This window comes from Anopheles stephensi, chromosome 3 (genome assembly GCF_013141755.1).
Source record: "Anopheles stephensi strain Indian chromosome 3, UCI_ANSTEP_V1.0, whole genome shotgun sequence".
Lineage (NCBI taxonomy): Eukaryota > Metazoa > Arthropoda > Insecta > Diptera > Culicidae > Anopheles > Anopheles stephensi.
In genome coordinates, this window is record NC_050203.1 from 23,327,017 (window position 1) to 23,339,936 (window position 12,920).

Here is a 12,920-nt window from a genome sequence, read left to right on the forward strand (position 1 = left end):
TATTCATTTCCATTTTCATTGATAACTTACGCTCTGTGCACCACCAGACTAACGACGGCAGTGCAACGTAGTACCGGGGAACCTGACAGGAAGGGTTTCACCTCGTTTCGTGCTATTTACTTACTTTATCTGTTTGACAATGCTCGTAACACTGCAGCCGAACAGGGTTTAGTATGTTGTGTTCGGCGCGTGCTACATTCTTGGAGTTCTTTTTTTTTTGTGTCGGAGGTCTCACGCCCGAGTTCTGTTACTACATCCACAAAGCACAACCCTTCGTCGTCGTGTTGTTGCTTTGGAGGAGGAAGGAGAGCTCTGGCGTAGTAAATGCGGGTGGTGTATCGTACGCTGGCTGTATCCGAAATTTGGAAACAGAAACTCCGAGTTCTTGGGACCTTCCATGGTGGTTAGTGGTTGTTTGTTTTCAGTGCGTTAAGGACGTTAGAGAGCTGTCGGTTTTTGGACGCAGTGTATTGTAGAACATAGTGTTTTAGCAGGAAGTTGTTTAAGTTACGGAAGTAATTTAGATCCAAAAAAATCATGTGATCACGTGACTCAGAGCGCATTCGTTCACCAAGCACCTCGATCCGATTTTTTAAACGTGCCTTTTTGTAAACACTTTTCAACGCCTACTAAAGAAATCCTGTCAGGTCGCTCTATTTAGACAAATTTCAAGATGTCGTTCGATTCCACCAAACTGTTCCAAACCTACCAAAGCCATCAGGACATTAAGCAATACCTGGAAAATCTAGTACAACGCTACTCGAGCAAAATTGAAATCTTTTCCCGTGCCGAATCATACGAAGGGCGCGAAATACTGACCGTCCGCATCTGTTCGGACATTCACCAGAAACGCCCACCGTCGAACCGTTGGTGCATTCTGATAGATGCCGGCATACACGCCCGGGAATGGATTACCGTGTCCGTCGCCCTGTTTATCGTCCAGCAGCTGCTGGAAAAGGATGAAATAAGCGCCAAAAGTTTTCGGAGCTTCGAGTGGATTATACTACCGCTGCTAAATCCGGACGGTTACGAGTACAGCCGGGAGCATGTACGCTGGCGAGACATGTTCCACGAGAGCACCACGTTTCATGGACGCTCTTAATTACACTTGCAGAATAAAATGTGGCGCAAAACGCGTCGACCGCTCGGGCCAAGGAATCATCACCGGCGCTGTGTCGGTGTGGACTGTAATCGAAACTTTAACGTGGCGTGGACCATCGGAAGCACCCGGTTCTGTTCGTTGCTGTACCGTGGCGAGCGACCCTTTTCCGAGCGCGAAACTAAGAATGTGCGTGACGTTTTCCGCAAACTACGGCCGGCGTGCAAGTTCTACCTTTCGCTCCATTCGTACGCTAAGGCCATTCTTTATCCGCGAGCTTACACAAGGTCTGGTTTCATGGGTTGGTTGCGGAGGTTACTTGGTGAAATGTTTCACACACTTTAACTGTTTGCAGAACACCGCCCCGGAACTGGCAGATGCAGCACACGATCGCTGAGGCGGGCGTTGAAGCGATGAAGAAAGCCACCGGCGTACGATACCGCTGCGGCAGTGCGTCGACCGTACTGAATCGTCCCGTCGGCGGTTCTAGCATCGATTATGCGCACGACATCGAGAAGGTTCCGGTGGCGCTCGTGATGGAGGTGGCGTCCAAAGGTTTCCATCCACCGGAAGCAACCATACAGCGAATTTGTGAAGAAAGTTGGATCGGTATCGGTGCGATGGTGAACTGTCTTGCGGCCAGCTTCCGATCCGTGCTGAAGGGTAGCGGCACCTTACATTTACGCTAATCAGGAGGAAGATTTGTTTTCTGCTTAAAATAACGACTTCTCACTTTATTTTTAATTCATTCGATTATAATAATGGGTCAGGTTAGGTTCCGGTCGAAGAAAGCTCGACAATCGGTTAGATGTAGAGTTACATTTTTCGGTAGACATGTACAGAACATACACCACTCATAGTACTCCTATCGAATATGCTATGTTCGGAACATGAAACGGGCGTGTTTTGGGAACGTTAATGTAACAAAATAATAATTCACACCTGGATATACCTGCTTAAACCAGCAAATGGGAAACAAATAGTAATGGTTCAACTTCCCTGGCTTAACGGAAATTTCTAGTAATAAGCGGAACACTTCCTTCCATGAACGATGAGTGTGATGGAAACGAACAGACTCCTTCTCTCTTTGATACCGAACCGTAAATTCGCACCTCCACATGAGCGAAATGAGATATTTGAAGTTGGAGTTGGCAACATACTTTAAGCAATCAAGTTTACGCCATACTTTAGGCGTAGCTTCTCGTAGTGCTTTTTGTCCTGAGAAGTAAAAAAAAACGTTTTAAAATTCGCCCAGTCTACCTTCCCGCACCTCCCAATGCTTACCTCTGCGCTAACCGATGGTTTGGTGTTTCGTATCGCTTGAAGGAAATGCTCGAATCGTACCACCAGACACAGCTGCGCATCATCTTCCCGCTGTTGGGCACCATCACCCACACGTTCCTCCGCCCCACTGACCACAATCGAATCCTTAAGCGTTTGTAACGAAGCCTGCCGTACCAGTCCGGCCAAATCTGCTCCCGTGTATCCGTCCGTTAGTTCGGCCACCTTCTCAAACTCTACATCACCGGCCAGCGGAGGTTGGGTACGGTTCTTTGTCAACGCACGCAATATATCGACCCGATCGTCCTTCGCCGGCAGTCCCACGTACAGAATCTTATCCAAACGTCCCGGGCGTAGTACGGCCGGATCAACAATGTCCGGTCTGTTGGTGGCCGCCATCAAAAATACACCCTTGCGCTCCTCAATACCATCCATCTCGGTTAGCAGCTGGTTGACGACGCGCGATCCGGCACTACTTTCGGCCGTATCGGATCGCTTCGGGCAGAGTGAATCAAATTCGTCGAAAAAGATAACACACGGTGCGGAATTTCGGGCACGCTGGAAACACTGCCGTACGGCACGCTCCGATTCACCGACGTACTAGAAACAAATGGAGAAGAAAAAAAAAACAAAATTTGAATTAAACTTCGCTTCACAACTCAAAAATAGTACCGCGCTTTTCCGGTAGAGGGCGCTTTGAAATTTTAACGGTTCAAAAGTGAATTTTGTTGAACTTTTTTAAGAGTACTTAATTTTTACCCTCTGAAGTCGATTTAGTACGACAAAAAAAACTCCTCGCCACTTACCATATTTAGCAGTTCCGGTCCCTTAACCGAGATAAAGTTTATCCCAGCCTCATTTGCGACCGCTTTGGCAAGAAGCGTTTTACCACAGCCCGGTGGTCCGCACAGCAGCACGCCGGATGGTGCGTTCAGTCCGAGCAGCTTCAACCGCTGCGGAAACTTTACCGGTGCGAGTATGGCTAGCTTTAGCTCCTCCCGTATATCACCCAGCGACCCGATATCGTTCCACGTTACGTCCGGTACGGTAATGAAACCTTCCCGCTTTGCTGACGGTTGCACAGTTTTAAGCGATTCCATAAAATCCTCCCGCTCGATGCGTAGTCCCTCGATATCCGTCATCGGTAGTGCATTTTGTTGATTGAGCAGCAGTTGGAGCATCTGCTCAAGCGTGAGCTCTTTCGGTTTGACTTTGGTGACCACCTTCGAGGGAATGCAACTGTCTGCTTCCATAGCTGTTTCGACTGCTGCTGCTGCTGCTGATGCTGGTTGATCTACGGTGGGTGGGTCCACAGCAGCTGCTGCAGTTTGATTTTCACTCGTTTTCTCCTCCATTGGCTGATCCTCTTCAACGACCTCCGTCCTATTGCCTTCCTTAGGGGCGCTTTCCGTGGAGGCTTCTGCCGGAATTTGTTCCGCATCGACATCCATTTTTTCCGTCGTCTCGACAGCTGCTACGTCCTTCGATTCTTTTTCCGCAGCAACCGCCTCTACCGGGACAGCTGCTACAGGTTCAGTCACCTGCGTCGAATCGGCCACAATCTGTTCGGGCTCGTTTGGTTTATCTACGCTGCCGATGCTTTCGACTGTTTTTGGGGCCTCTTTTTCGTCCGTTTCCTTGGACGGTTTGGTTTCTGCTTCTTTCTGATCATCTTTTTCATCGTCAAGATTGACCACCTCTTCCGGTTCGTCGTCTATGGCCACTACATTCTCGTCCGCGCTTGATTCGGACAAATCCTTCAATATACTCCACTCCTGTTTGGTGAAAAGCCTAAAAAATAAAGGAAGGAAAAATTAATCCTCTTAATCGTCAATCAGCAAAAATAATCCCTTCAAACGTACCGTTTGATAGCGTTATTGGCAGCCCGTGTAGCAAGCGCCAACAGATCCGCCCCAACGTATCCGGGCGTCAGCTTTGCCAGCTCCCCATAATCGATCGTATCGCCAATCTTTAGCTTCCGGCAAATGATCCGCAATATCTGCGTACGTGCCGGCCGATCCGGGATGCCAAGTGAAATCTCTTGATCGAATCGTCCAACACGGCGTAACGCTGGATCGAGTGCATCCGCCCGATTGGTAGCCCCGATAACGATTACTCCTTCGCCTTTTTCCTGCTTGCCGAGTGCGTCCAAGCTGCTGAGCAGCTGTGCCACAATACGCCGCTCCATATCCTTCTGTGCGTTAATCCGGTTCGACGAAATGGCATCAATTTCATCGATGAAAAGGACGCACGGTGCGAGGGAGACGGCCTGCTCGAACACATCCCTTATTCGTTCTTCCGATTCACCGGACACGCCGGCCACCAGCTCGGTGGCTGGGATTTCGATCAGGCCCACGTTTAATTGCTGAAAAAAATTGGAAAGCGGAACGGATTAAGTGACCGCCAAGGATGGTACGCAAAGGAAAAGAAAACCCCTGCCACTTACCCCGGCAATAGCTCTGGCGAGAAGCGTTTTTCCCGAACCTGGTGGACCGTGTAGCAGGAAACCTCTTGGCGGCGGCAATCCGATATGCCGATATATCTCCGGATGTATCACGTGCAGCAGCAACTCGCACAGATTCTTCAGCACCGAGTCCATGCCACCGACATCGTTAAAGTTAATGTCAACCATGGTGGCGGTAATCTCCTTGCGGAACTTCTTCATACGCTGACCGGGCGTTGCTGTGGCTGGCGTTCCGGTAGCTTGATTTTGATTCGACTGTTCCCCTTTGATTGATTTGCTCGGCTGTTCGCTTGCTTTCGGCCCACGGCTCGCCTGCCCATTGGTGTAGCTTTGCGTCGGTCCACGGGCAGCACCACCCGTTTCCATGCGTCGGCGTTTCGATTCGGGTGGACATTTTTCGGACGCGTTAGCACCGCTCTCAAAGCTTCCGTTGCTGGAGTCATCATCGCGCGCTTTGCTCGCGGGACGGGTCAATTTGGTTACTGTCACGTGTTTGTTGCGTGCTACGAATTCTATACCGGGAAATAGGAAAACGAAATAAAGCATGTGTTAAATCGCTGCGTTGAAAGGTAGTCCGATAGACAAGCCATGTCCATTGTGTGCTGTACTTTCAACGTAATTCGATTCACCTCCAGCACTTGCTTCGGCAGCCTCAGCTGCAGGGGCACCCTCATCCTCATCGCTGCTTATGTCAATCGCATCGCCATCTGCTCCCGTCCCGGACTGATCCGCTGGAACTGTTTGCGACGTTGCGGCACGATTTCGATTGTTCATGTACATGCTGGTCAGTGTGTTGCTCATCTGATTTCGCTGTGCGCTTTCATCCATCACCTCCACATCCGAGGCAGCTTCATCTTCCGAGGACGCATTACTGTCCAGCCCGTAGCTGTGCAGCACGGTACGGTACGCCTCTTCTACCAGCAATCGGAATGGGTTTGCTTTACGGCGGTGGTATTCGCGGTAACGTTGCTGTAGCTCCCGGGCCATCACGCCCGTATCGACGTACGTTTGGTGTACATTTTCCTCGAGATACTGGAAAGGGCGAAGTAAGCGAGAGAGAAAGAGAGAAAGAGGAAAATCAATAATCATTAAAGGCAGGCATTCAACAGTCCAACATCGTAGTACGGTGCATATCCTGTCGGCTTCTCTGCGCATACCGCAACATAACCTCCCGTGGACAAACAAAGCTGGCTAAGGATGCTACTTACTTGTTTAACGCGCGGTATGATCATGGGATCGTACGGAAACGGTGACGTTTTCCGATGCATTTTCACACTACTTTAACTGCCTGATTTTCTATTCTTTAGATCGTACTTCTTCGCAGCCGCTTTAGTTTACACTCCACTCTATCTGCTGCCGAATTCTCTTTTGATTTCATACAAACGACACCATGTTGGTTTGGTTTTCGACAGATGCGGCTGAACTGTCAAATCGGTATTGCAGATGAATTGTGCCGGTTAAACTGCAGTAACTGGACGGATACAGAATGCAAATGGGAATTTCTGTTTTAAAAGACTTGATTAGTCCCGAAATTTGAAGTTCTCCTACAATTTTGCAATAAGTTGTACGGCAAGAAGACACAAAATAAAAATAATACAATAGACGGAAAAACGAACTCGCAAACCGTCTATTGTAAACGCTCCCGAACACATTGTTTGCAATCGGGCAGAACCCTACAACAGTCCCGGTTGCTGTCAAACTGCCAATGCGTTTGTGTTTATTTTTCCACCCCACAAACATCCAATTAATCACGAGCATTGGTGCTCCGATATCTCTGGAAGCATAAATCATAAAACATAGCATCGGATCCCGGTGAGCGCATACATCGTACCCACCGGCAAACACACAGCACTGCTCTAGCATGACTCAACTGTTGGACCGAGTGTTGAGCTTCATAAACTACTGGTGGTTTCGGTACTTGATGATAACGGAGCTATACATGGTGGAAAGCTGGGAACGAGTGACGATACGTGAGTATGCGAGGAATGTACCGCCAATTAGGTCATCAAAAATTAAATACCACTCTCTCTGTCTCCCGCCCCGTAGACGTGTTCCTCTTCGTAATATTCCTCGCCCAATGGTACTTCAACTGCAAGGTAATTCTTCCCTTTACCGGGAGCCTACTCGGCATTTAACCGGTGGATCAGCCGATGGGTGCCACTCTCTTGAAGCCGCCCGTGACCTGGACTACTACGTCGCTGCACGCGGAAGCCCATCATCCCAGGCTCGTCGGCCAATGAGTGGAGTTTTAATATGAAGTATTTTACGGACAAACACCAGTTAAAAATCTCATCGACTTTATCCTACTGTACAAGGATCTGATGTTTTGTATTGATTTTGTTGCGCTTAAGTGAAAATTCTGTTTGTGTTTTTACACTAGTGTTGTATGAATGTATCAGTGCATGTAAGTGAAAGGAAATATAAAAGAATGGTAAAGAAAAAACTGATCGGTCAGTTATTGTTTGTGCCGCTGCTAGGGCTTTTCAGGCCAGGAAGGTGCGCTATTGCTAATCAATGAGCATATTGGAACAAGTAGCCGGGGCCGTTATCGAAATCACATACGTAACTGTTGATACATTTTGGTTCAGGAATTGTGGCATCCTGCTCTATCCGGCATGTGCCAGACGGTGGGAAAACTGATAACAGGATAGCGACGCGGTGTTCACGTCACCGTAAATTGTAGCATCCCCCCGGCAGTGCCGTTCATTCGGGAATCACGTTCCCTTATCGGAGATGGTTCACGTACCCGTATACTGGGATTACTTAAGCCATTCGCTAGATAACAAATGGCGGTCAATTAGCTTGTCGTATTGATCAAGTATTTTGATTGATTATTTTGTCTCGTAACCGGGTTTCGGATGGACTGGATAAATCAGTGATTGAAGTACAGTAACAATTCACTGGTTTGAAATCGACCTAAAAACTATTTCTCTCTCGCTTGTTGGCCTAACGACTCATAGGTGATGCCTGGCATGTCTGGCTTACTAGTCTAATTGATATCACGTAGTGGAATAGTCAAAACCTCACTATGGTGGAACGCTCCGGTAGGGACTTGATGTTGGATATGTAAATTAGACATATCCAATAGATGCAAACACACAGAAAGCGCAAACTAGCAAGCTTTTGTTTTTCTTACTTGCTTCTACAACATCGGAAGTCTTCGCCTGGCATATCTGGCTCTCCGTGACTTTACTTTAAATTTTATCCTTAGCTTGGCAGTCAGTTATCCGGGGAGCCGGTCTGAACAGGATTTGATCCGGCCCCGCTATGTACCGCCGGACCGCCAGACCGCCACAAAGTAGTGAGCAACCAAACAAAAGGCAGTTATCGAATGAATTTGTAGTGAACTTATTTTATAAATTTCTTTAATAAAACTAAGCCAGGAAAAAGTGTGATTGATGTTTTAAAATGGAAATCTTTCATTCTCCATACGAAATAAATAGCGAGAAAGAGATAAAGATACAAATTTGGTCATTGACGTAACGGCTAAACCTCCAGAAACGTATAAAATAATTTATTTATTTTCTTATCTTTTGACCACGAAACCCACGGGACTCTCCCACTGTTTGACAGGTCCGGCGCTGTCAAAATTGGTTATGAAACAGTTGTTGACGTCCAAAGCACCTTGTTCGCGTAACAATTTTCACACCGGGCCGTAAGGTTTTTCTGCGAGTGAAAAAGTTAATTTTTCCAGGCCATTTTCCACCACACAATGTCGTTCGCCCTGCGTAGCGCTCGTTTGGCCACATTGGCCCGCCCCTCGATCCGCATGGTGCAGTCCCGCGGCTATGCCGACGAGATGGCCTTCACGCTGGCGGCGGCGAACAAGGTGTTCTACGACAGTGCCAACATCCGGCAGGTCGATGTTCCGTCGTTCAGCGGTGCGTTCGGTATTCTGCCGAAGCACGTCCCAACCCTGGCCGTACTGAAGCCGGGCGTTGTCACCGTGTACGAGAACGAAGGTGCCGTCAAGAAGATTTTCGTCTCCAGCGGTACCGTCACGGTGAACGAGGATGCTTCGGTGCAGGTGCTGGCGGAAGAGGCACACCCGGTGGAGGATCTCGATTCGTCTGCCTGCCGCGAGCTTCTGTCCAACGCCCAGAGCCAGCTGTCCTCCGCCTCGGGTGATACGGATCGTGCCGAAGCCGCCATCGCCGTGGAAGTCGCAGAAGCGCTGGTGAAGGCATCCGAATAAACTGCCTAATATTCCCCATCCCAACACACACTGCTCTGGTCCTGGTTGGAGGACGCGTACATTAAATGGTAAGGCATCAATTTGCACACACGTTGGAAACATGAATTGACTGATTTGTAGAGGCGAATGAAGTCTCAAAGACCCAAAGCCTCTATAAATAAACGAAAAAAAAAAAAAAAAAAATTGACTGATTTTGTTCTTTGTTTTATTTCAGCATAGTCAGACCCGCGGAAAATGGAGTCAAGACCGAATGAATAGTTGGACGCCGGGAATCGGATCCACCACATTATGCGGCTGAGGGAGAGCAGAGAAGGCATACAACTTTTATGGTACGCATATGGATGCAAGGACATAGAAGAAATATTCAAATAAACCGTGGATTATATTAAATTTATAGTGTTGATGTGTTAAACAAGAGAGGACACGAGAAGATCCTTCCAAAAACTTGTTGAATTAATGTTTTTCTTTCTTCTTCTTTGGCTACAATCTCGAGAGGTCCCGGCCTGCAATTTCTGGCTTTCCATAACTTGATTTTACCTGTAGTTGGATAGTCTGTCCTGCGTATGGGCAGACAGTTTAAATGAGATAAAATCTCTATAGCATGGTAGTGGTTCTTATTAACTTTTTCAAAGATTTCAATACATTTAACCTCACTTTATTGAATTAACTCATGCAGTAATGCACATTAGTAACATTTTTGATTGTTAAACAAATGAATAAGGAACGTTGTCGTTAGAACGATGGTGGAGAAAACAGCGGTGCCGCTTTTCACACTACAGGACCGTGGTACATATCCAATCCAGACTGTCCTTCCGTAGAGACAACAGCCTATCCAGCTACTAGGTATCTAGGTATAAGTCTGATAATAAAGTCGGAAATGGCAGGCATGTCCTAAGAGGTCGTTCTGTTAAGAAGAGAGAACCTGTCGCGACGGACGAAGCTGGGACTGTAAATAACAGCCATAGTCCCAGTACTCGTATGAAACATGGACTATGTTAAACATTAACGAAACTCTCTTAGCCATGTTTGAGAGGAAGATATTCCGAATGATTGTTGGCTCCGTATGTGTGGAAAGACAATGTAAGAGCTGCTACAATGAAGATGATCACACCATCGTGCAGAGAATTAGACTCCAGCCAGGCTCCGGTGGGCTGATCATATCAAGAGAGTAAAGTCCCTGTTAGTCACCCACATGGACAGAGGAGGCATGGAAGGCCCAAATTCAGATGGAGTGACCACTTTCATGGGTCCGGGAAAACGGATCAGCCGACAAAGGTGCTAAAATATGAGCGGTTTCAAAGATTGTTGCAGCAGGCCAAGACCACCAAGCGGTTGTAGCGTCTGATCAGTAAGTAAATAGCAAACTTGCTAAAACGGTAAAGAAAACTAGATGAAATAGCAATTTAAAGTATTTATGAACATAACAGAAAACTAAATCAAAAGGCACCAATTGTTTGTGCTCAAAATCTACATAAAATTCTACAAAAACTAACCTCCAAGTCGAAATTAAAGCAAACAATAATTATCCTATTTGTCCGATTAATCATGGATGTGCTATACTGTGGTAGCTCATGAACTATGGAACCCTGCAACCGTCCAATCCCTTCCAACGAAACCTTACAACAGTGCCCTACTCGTTTTTGACAGCAAAGCTGTTTTGTTTTTAATTTGTGAAATTGATATTCATACGTAAATAATAAACTCGGCTGCTGTTTCCATGAGCGCAGATCTTAAAAAGCTGCATTCGTTAGTGAAATATCCCGTGCTGTAAGCAACTGCTGTGGTATTGCCTCCCGGGATAGAACAAAACCACACCCACTACACCATGGATTCGACGGGTGATGACCCTGTTCCTTCGGGTGGTGCGTGTATAAACTTCCTGGACCTTCCCGACTGCATGATAGAGCATGTGCTGGAGTATTTAACATACGACGAGATAGCCAAGAAGCGCATTGTAAGTCACAGGAACATCTTACAAAGGCCTGGAGCGCCAACGCGACACCCTGCTATCCCAAGGACAAAGGTGTCACCATCACGCTGACCGAATCGTTCGTTTCTGTACCTTTTGTAGGTTTGTCGAAAAATCGATCGCATCTGCCAATCGCTGCTGAACCGAGGCTTCATCAAGATGATCCGCAAGCACAACATGAATCTGAAAGCGATCAAATCCCAGCTGCCGAGGCGCGAATCCGAACGGCGGAACCATCCGCTTTCGAAGCATTCCGACATACTGACATGCATCGAAACACGCATCTCCATGCTCTCCATGACGTACTCGAAGTTTATCGAGAAGGAGCTGTGCTGCTTCATACCGGGCAAGGTGATCGACGAAGTGCTAAACATTCTCGGCCTGATCGAGAATACGTCGCGCCCACTCCGGGCGCACGAGGTGTTGCAGGAGCTGCGTGACATTTCCTCCATGGCGATCGAACATTTCGACGAAAACATAGCGCACCGGTTGAAGAAAATCATTGGCGTGCAGCACCATCCCAAGCTCGGGAGCCACCACAGCTTACCATTCCCGGCGGCCAGTTTCATACAGCACGAAGTCATGTTGCCATGCGATGTAAATGGGGAAAAGTTTATCATACCGACGCTCACGCCCATTTCCTCCCAGCAAACGCAGAAGCTGGGTGTCCCGTCAGCAGCCTCCTCATCCTCGTCACCATCATCAGCTTCGTCCGCGGCACTCGGTGGCCTGTACTGCCAGAGTTCGTACAGTGCGAGCTGCGAAAACAACAGTTCGATCGCGAGAATTAATCACAAGACGCGCAAAATGCGGTACGACATTAATCGGATCGATCATACGATCTCTTCGTTCAAGGCGGAAATGCGCAGCATGCGCCTGATGCTGGTACGGTGCGGTGCCGAGATCAAGGAACTGCGCCGCCGCTTGGAAGAATCGGAAACGAAAAATCTCGAACTGTTGGCCAACATCAATCAGCTCGGCTTCGGTGCACCATCGGTTGGGGCGGAACCGTCGGACGCGACGAGTACGGCAGCGATCAAGCAATGTAGCATTAAGCCACGCGCCTGCACCAGCATGCTGAAGCGGCTGTATACGGACACAGAATCTCAATCAGCCAGTCCCACTGTTGTTGTGCCACCGGGTTCGGAAACATCCGAAACGGACAGGGAAACCTCTCAGGAGCAGGAATCGACGGGAGGTTCCTGTGCGGCCAAGCGGGTGAAGCTTAGCGATTAGGACACGACCACAGCGAAACGCCTCCTTTTCATCTCCCATTCTTACTAACAACTTCTGTCGCTTTTTCTGTCGTCAAATCTGCAATTTCAAAAGCAATGCGAATCCATGAGGGAAACGATTCCACGTATCCTACTACTGTATCTCTAAAGATGCGCTGTGTAGCGCAGGCCACACGGTGACCGTGCCGAGGCGGGTGTGGCAACATGTATACTAACTCTAGCTGGTAAGGAACCACCCTATACACACACACACACACACACACCTACATATACCTCGTAAAGAAGGCATGTACCGGCATACTTTACCGCGCGCTACCGTTGCGAGACGTTGGCCGTACGAATACGATACGATTGTGTAGGGCTAGTATTTAAATGCTTTTTTTACGGTACGAATTTTTCTTCGTAGTTTAGAATAAAACCCCCTGCATTGCTACATATATGTACGAATTAAGAAGAACAAAAATCCAACATACCGATTGCTTTGCGTATCCGTTTTTTGGGGTGTACATACGACGTCCTGCTCAGCCGCAGGAACACCGGCACAGAACCAATGTTCGATGTGAGTGCTGTTAATGGAGAAAATAAAATTGAAATTTATGGAGCAAATCTGAGTTCTCACTCGAATTGTTTTTCGAGACATTTTGCTGTTCTTATGATCAGTCTTGACCAAATGCCTC

The 12,920-nt window shown here is 47.8% G+C and overlaps 5 protein-coding genes across 7 annotated transcripts; 4 read left to right on the forward strand and 1 right to left on the reverse strand.

Annotated features, from left to right (window-relative positions):
• The first annotated feature begins 128 nt into the window (after window positions 1-128).
• On the forward strand, window positions 129-2,079 carry LOC118511309 (zinc carboxypeptidase-like). The gene is made up of 3 exons (XM_036054221.1): window positions 129-1,048; window positions 1,115-1,386; window positions 1,455-2,079. The coding sequence occupies exons 1-3, from the start codon at window positions 674-676 to the stop codon at window positions 1,786-1,788; spliced, it is 981 nt and encodes a 326-aa protein (XP_035910114.1). The 5' UTR covers window positions 129-673; the 3' UTR covers window positions 1,789-2,079.
• On the reverse strand, window positions 1,810-6,262 carry LOC118511307 (nuclear valosin-containing protein-like). Of its 2 annotated transcripts, none has more exons than XM_036054219.1 (7): window positions 6,053-6,262; window positions 5,474-5,876; window positions 4,827-5,356; window positions 4,243-4,745; window positions 3,187-4,171; window positions 2,384-2,980; window positions 1,810-2,317 (listed from the first exon to the last, which is right to left on the reverse strand). In XM_036054219.1, exons 1-7 carry the CDS (start codon window positions 6,110-6,112, stop codon window positions 2,261-2,263), a joined length of 3,135 nt encoding a protein of 1,044 aa, XP_035910112.1. In that variant the 5' UTR covers window positions 6,113-6,262; the 3' UTR covers window positions 1,810-2,260. The 2 variants fall into 2 exon arrangements, with proteins under 2 accessions (XP_035910112.1, XP_035910111.1); XM_036054218.1 differs by having other exon boundaries at window positions 5,453-5,876.
• Window positions 6,263-6,546: 284 nt separating this feature from the next.
• On the forward strand, window positions 6,547-7,291 carry LOC118511312. The gene is made up of 2 exons (XM_036054226.1): window positions 6,547-6,814; window positions 6,891-7,291. The coding sequence occupies exons 1-2, from the start codon at window positions 6,706-6,708 to the stop codon at window positions 6,977-6,979; spliced, it is 198 nt and encodes a 65-aa protein (XP_035910119.1). The 5' UTR covers window positions 6,547-6,705; the 3' UTR covers window positions 6,980-7,291.
• A 1,136-nt stretch (window positions 7,292-8,427) lies between these two features.
• Window positions 8,428-9,433, forward strand: LOC118511311 (ATP synthase subunit delta, mitochondrial). Of its 2 annotated transcripts, none has more exons than XM_036054225.1 (2): window positions 8,428-9,107; window positions 9,259-9,433. In XM_036054225.1, the coding sequence occupies exon 1, from the start codon at window positions 8,557-8,559 to the stop codon at window positions 9,037-9,039; it is 483 nt and encodes a 160-aa protein (XP_035910118.1). In that variant the 5' UTR covers window positions 8,428-8,556; the 3' UTR covers window positions 9,040-9,107; window positions 9,259-9,433. The 2 variants fall into 2 exon arrangements, with proteins under 2 accessions (XP_035910118.1, XP_035910117.1); XM_036054224.1 differs by having other exon boundaries at window positions 8,429-9,107; window positions 9,254-9,433.
• Window positions 9,434-10,663: 1,230 nt separating this feature from the next.
• LOC118511308 lies at window positions 10,664-12,849 on the forward strand. The gene is made up of 2 exons (XM_036054220.1): window positions 10,664-10,993; window positions 11,111-12,849. Exons 1-2 carry the CDS (start codon window positions 10,865-10,867, stop codon window positions 12,242-12,244), a joined length of 1,263 nt encoding a protein of 420 aa, XP_035910113.1. The 5' UTR covers window positions 10,664-10,864; the 3' UTR covers window positions 12,245-12,849.
• The last annotated feature ends 71 nt before the right edge of the window (window positions 12,850-12,920 follow it).

What these genes read in the sequence shown, in the direction of transcription:
- LOC118511309 (XM_036054221.1), top strand. Translation starts at nt 674, where the DNA reads ATGTCGTTCGATTCCACCAAACTGTTCCAAACCTACCAAAGCCATCAG. An exon ending in ACGAGTACAGCCGGGAGCAT is followed by an intron (nt 1,049 to 1,114) that starts GTACGCTGGCGA and finishes TTACACTTGCAG; the next exon opens with AATAAAATGTGGCGCAAAAC. An exon ending in TATCCGCGAGCTTACACAAG is followed by an intron (nt 1,387 to 1,454) that starts GTCTGGTTTCAT and finishes AACTGTTTGCAG; the next exon opens with AACACCGCCCCGGAACTGGC.
- LOC118511307 (XM_036054218.1), bottom strand. Translation starts at nt 6,112, where the DNA reads ATGCATCGGAAAACGTCACCGTTTCCGTACGATCCCATGATCATACCG. An exon ending in TGAATCGAATTACGTTGAAA is followed by an intron (nt 5,357 to 5,452) that starts GTACAGCACACA and finishes TTCCCGGTATAG; the next exon opens with AATTCGTAGCACGCAACAAA. An exon ending in TCGCCAGAGCTATTGCCGGG is followed by an intron (nt 4,746 to 4,826) that starts GTAAGTGGCAGG and finishes AATTTTTTTCAG; the next exon opens with CAATTAAACGTGGGCCTGAT.
- LOC118511312 (XM_036054226.1), top strand. Translation starts at nt 6,706, where the DNA reads ATGACTCAACTGTTGGACCGAGTGTTGAGCTTCATAAACTACTGGTGG. An exon ending in CTGGGAACGAGTGACGATAC is followed by an intron (nt 6,815 to 6,890) that starts GTGAGTATGCGA and finishes CCCGCCCCGTAG; the next exon opens with ACGTGTTCCTCTTCGTAATA.
- LOC118511311 (XM_036054225.1), top strand. Translation starts at nt 8,557, where the DNA reads ATGTCGTTCGCCCTGCGTAGCGCTCGTTTGGCCACATTGGCCCGCCCC.
- LOC118511308 (XM_036054220.1), top strand. Translation starts at nt 10,865, where the DNA reads ATGGATTCGACGGGTGATGACCCTGTTCCTTCGGGTGGTGCGTGTATA. An exon ending in AGATAGCCAAGAAGCGCATT is followed by an intron (nt 10,994 to 11,110) that starts GTAAGTCACAGG and finishes TACCTTTTGTAG; the next exon opens with GTTTGTCGAAAAATCGATCG.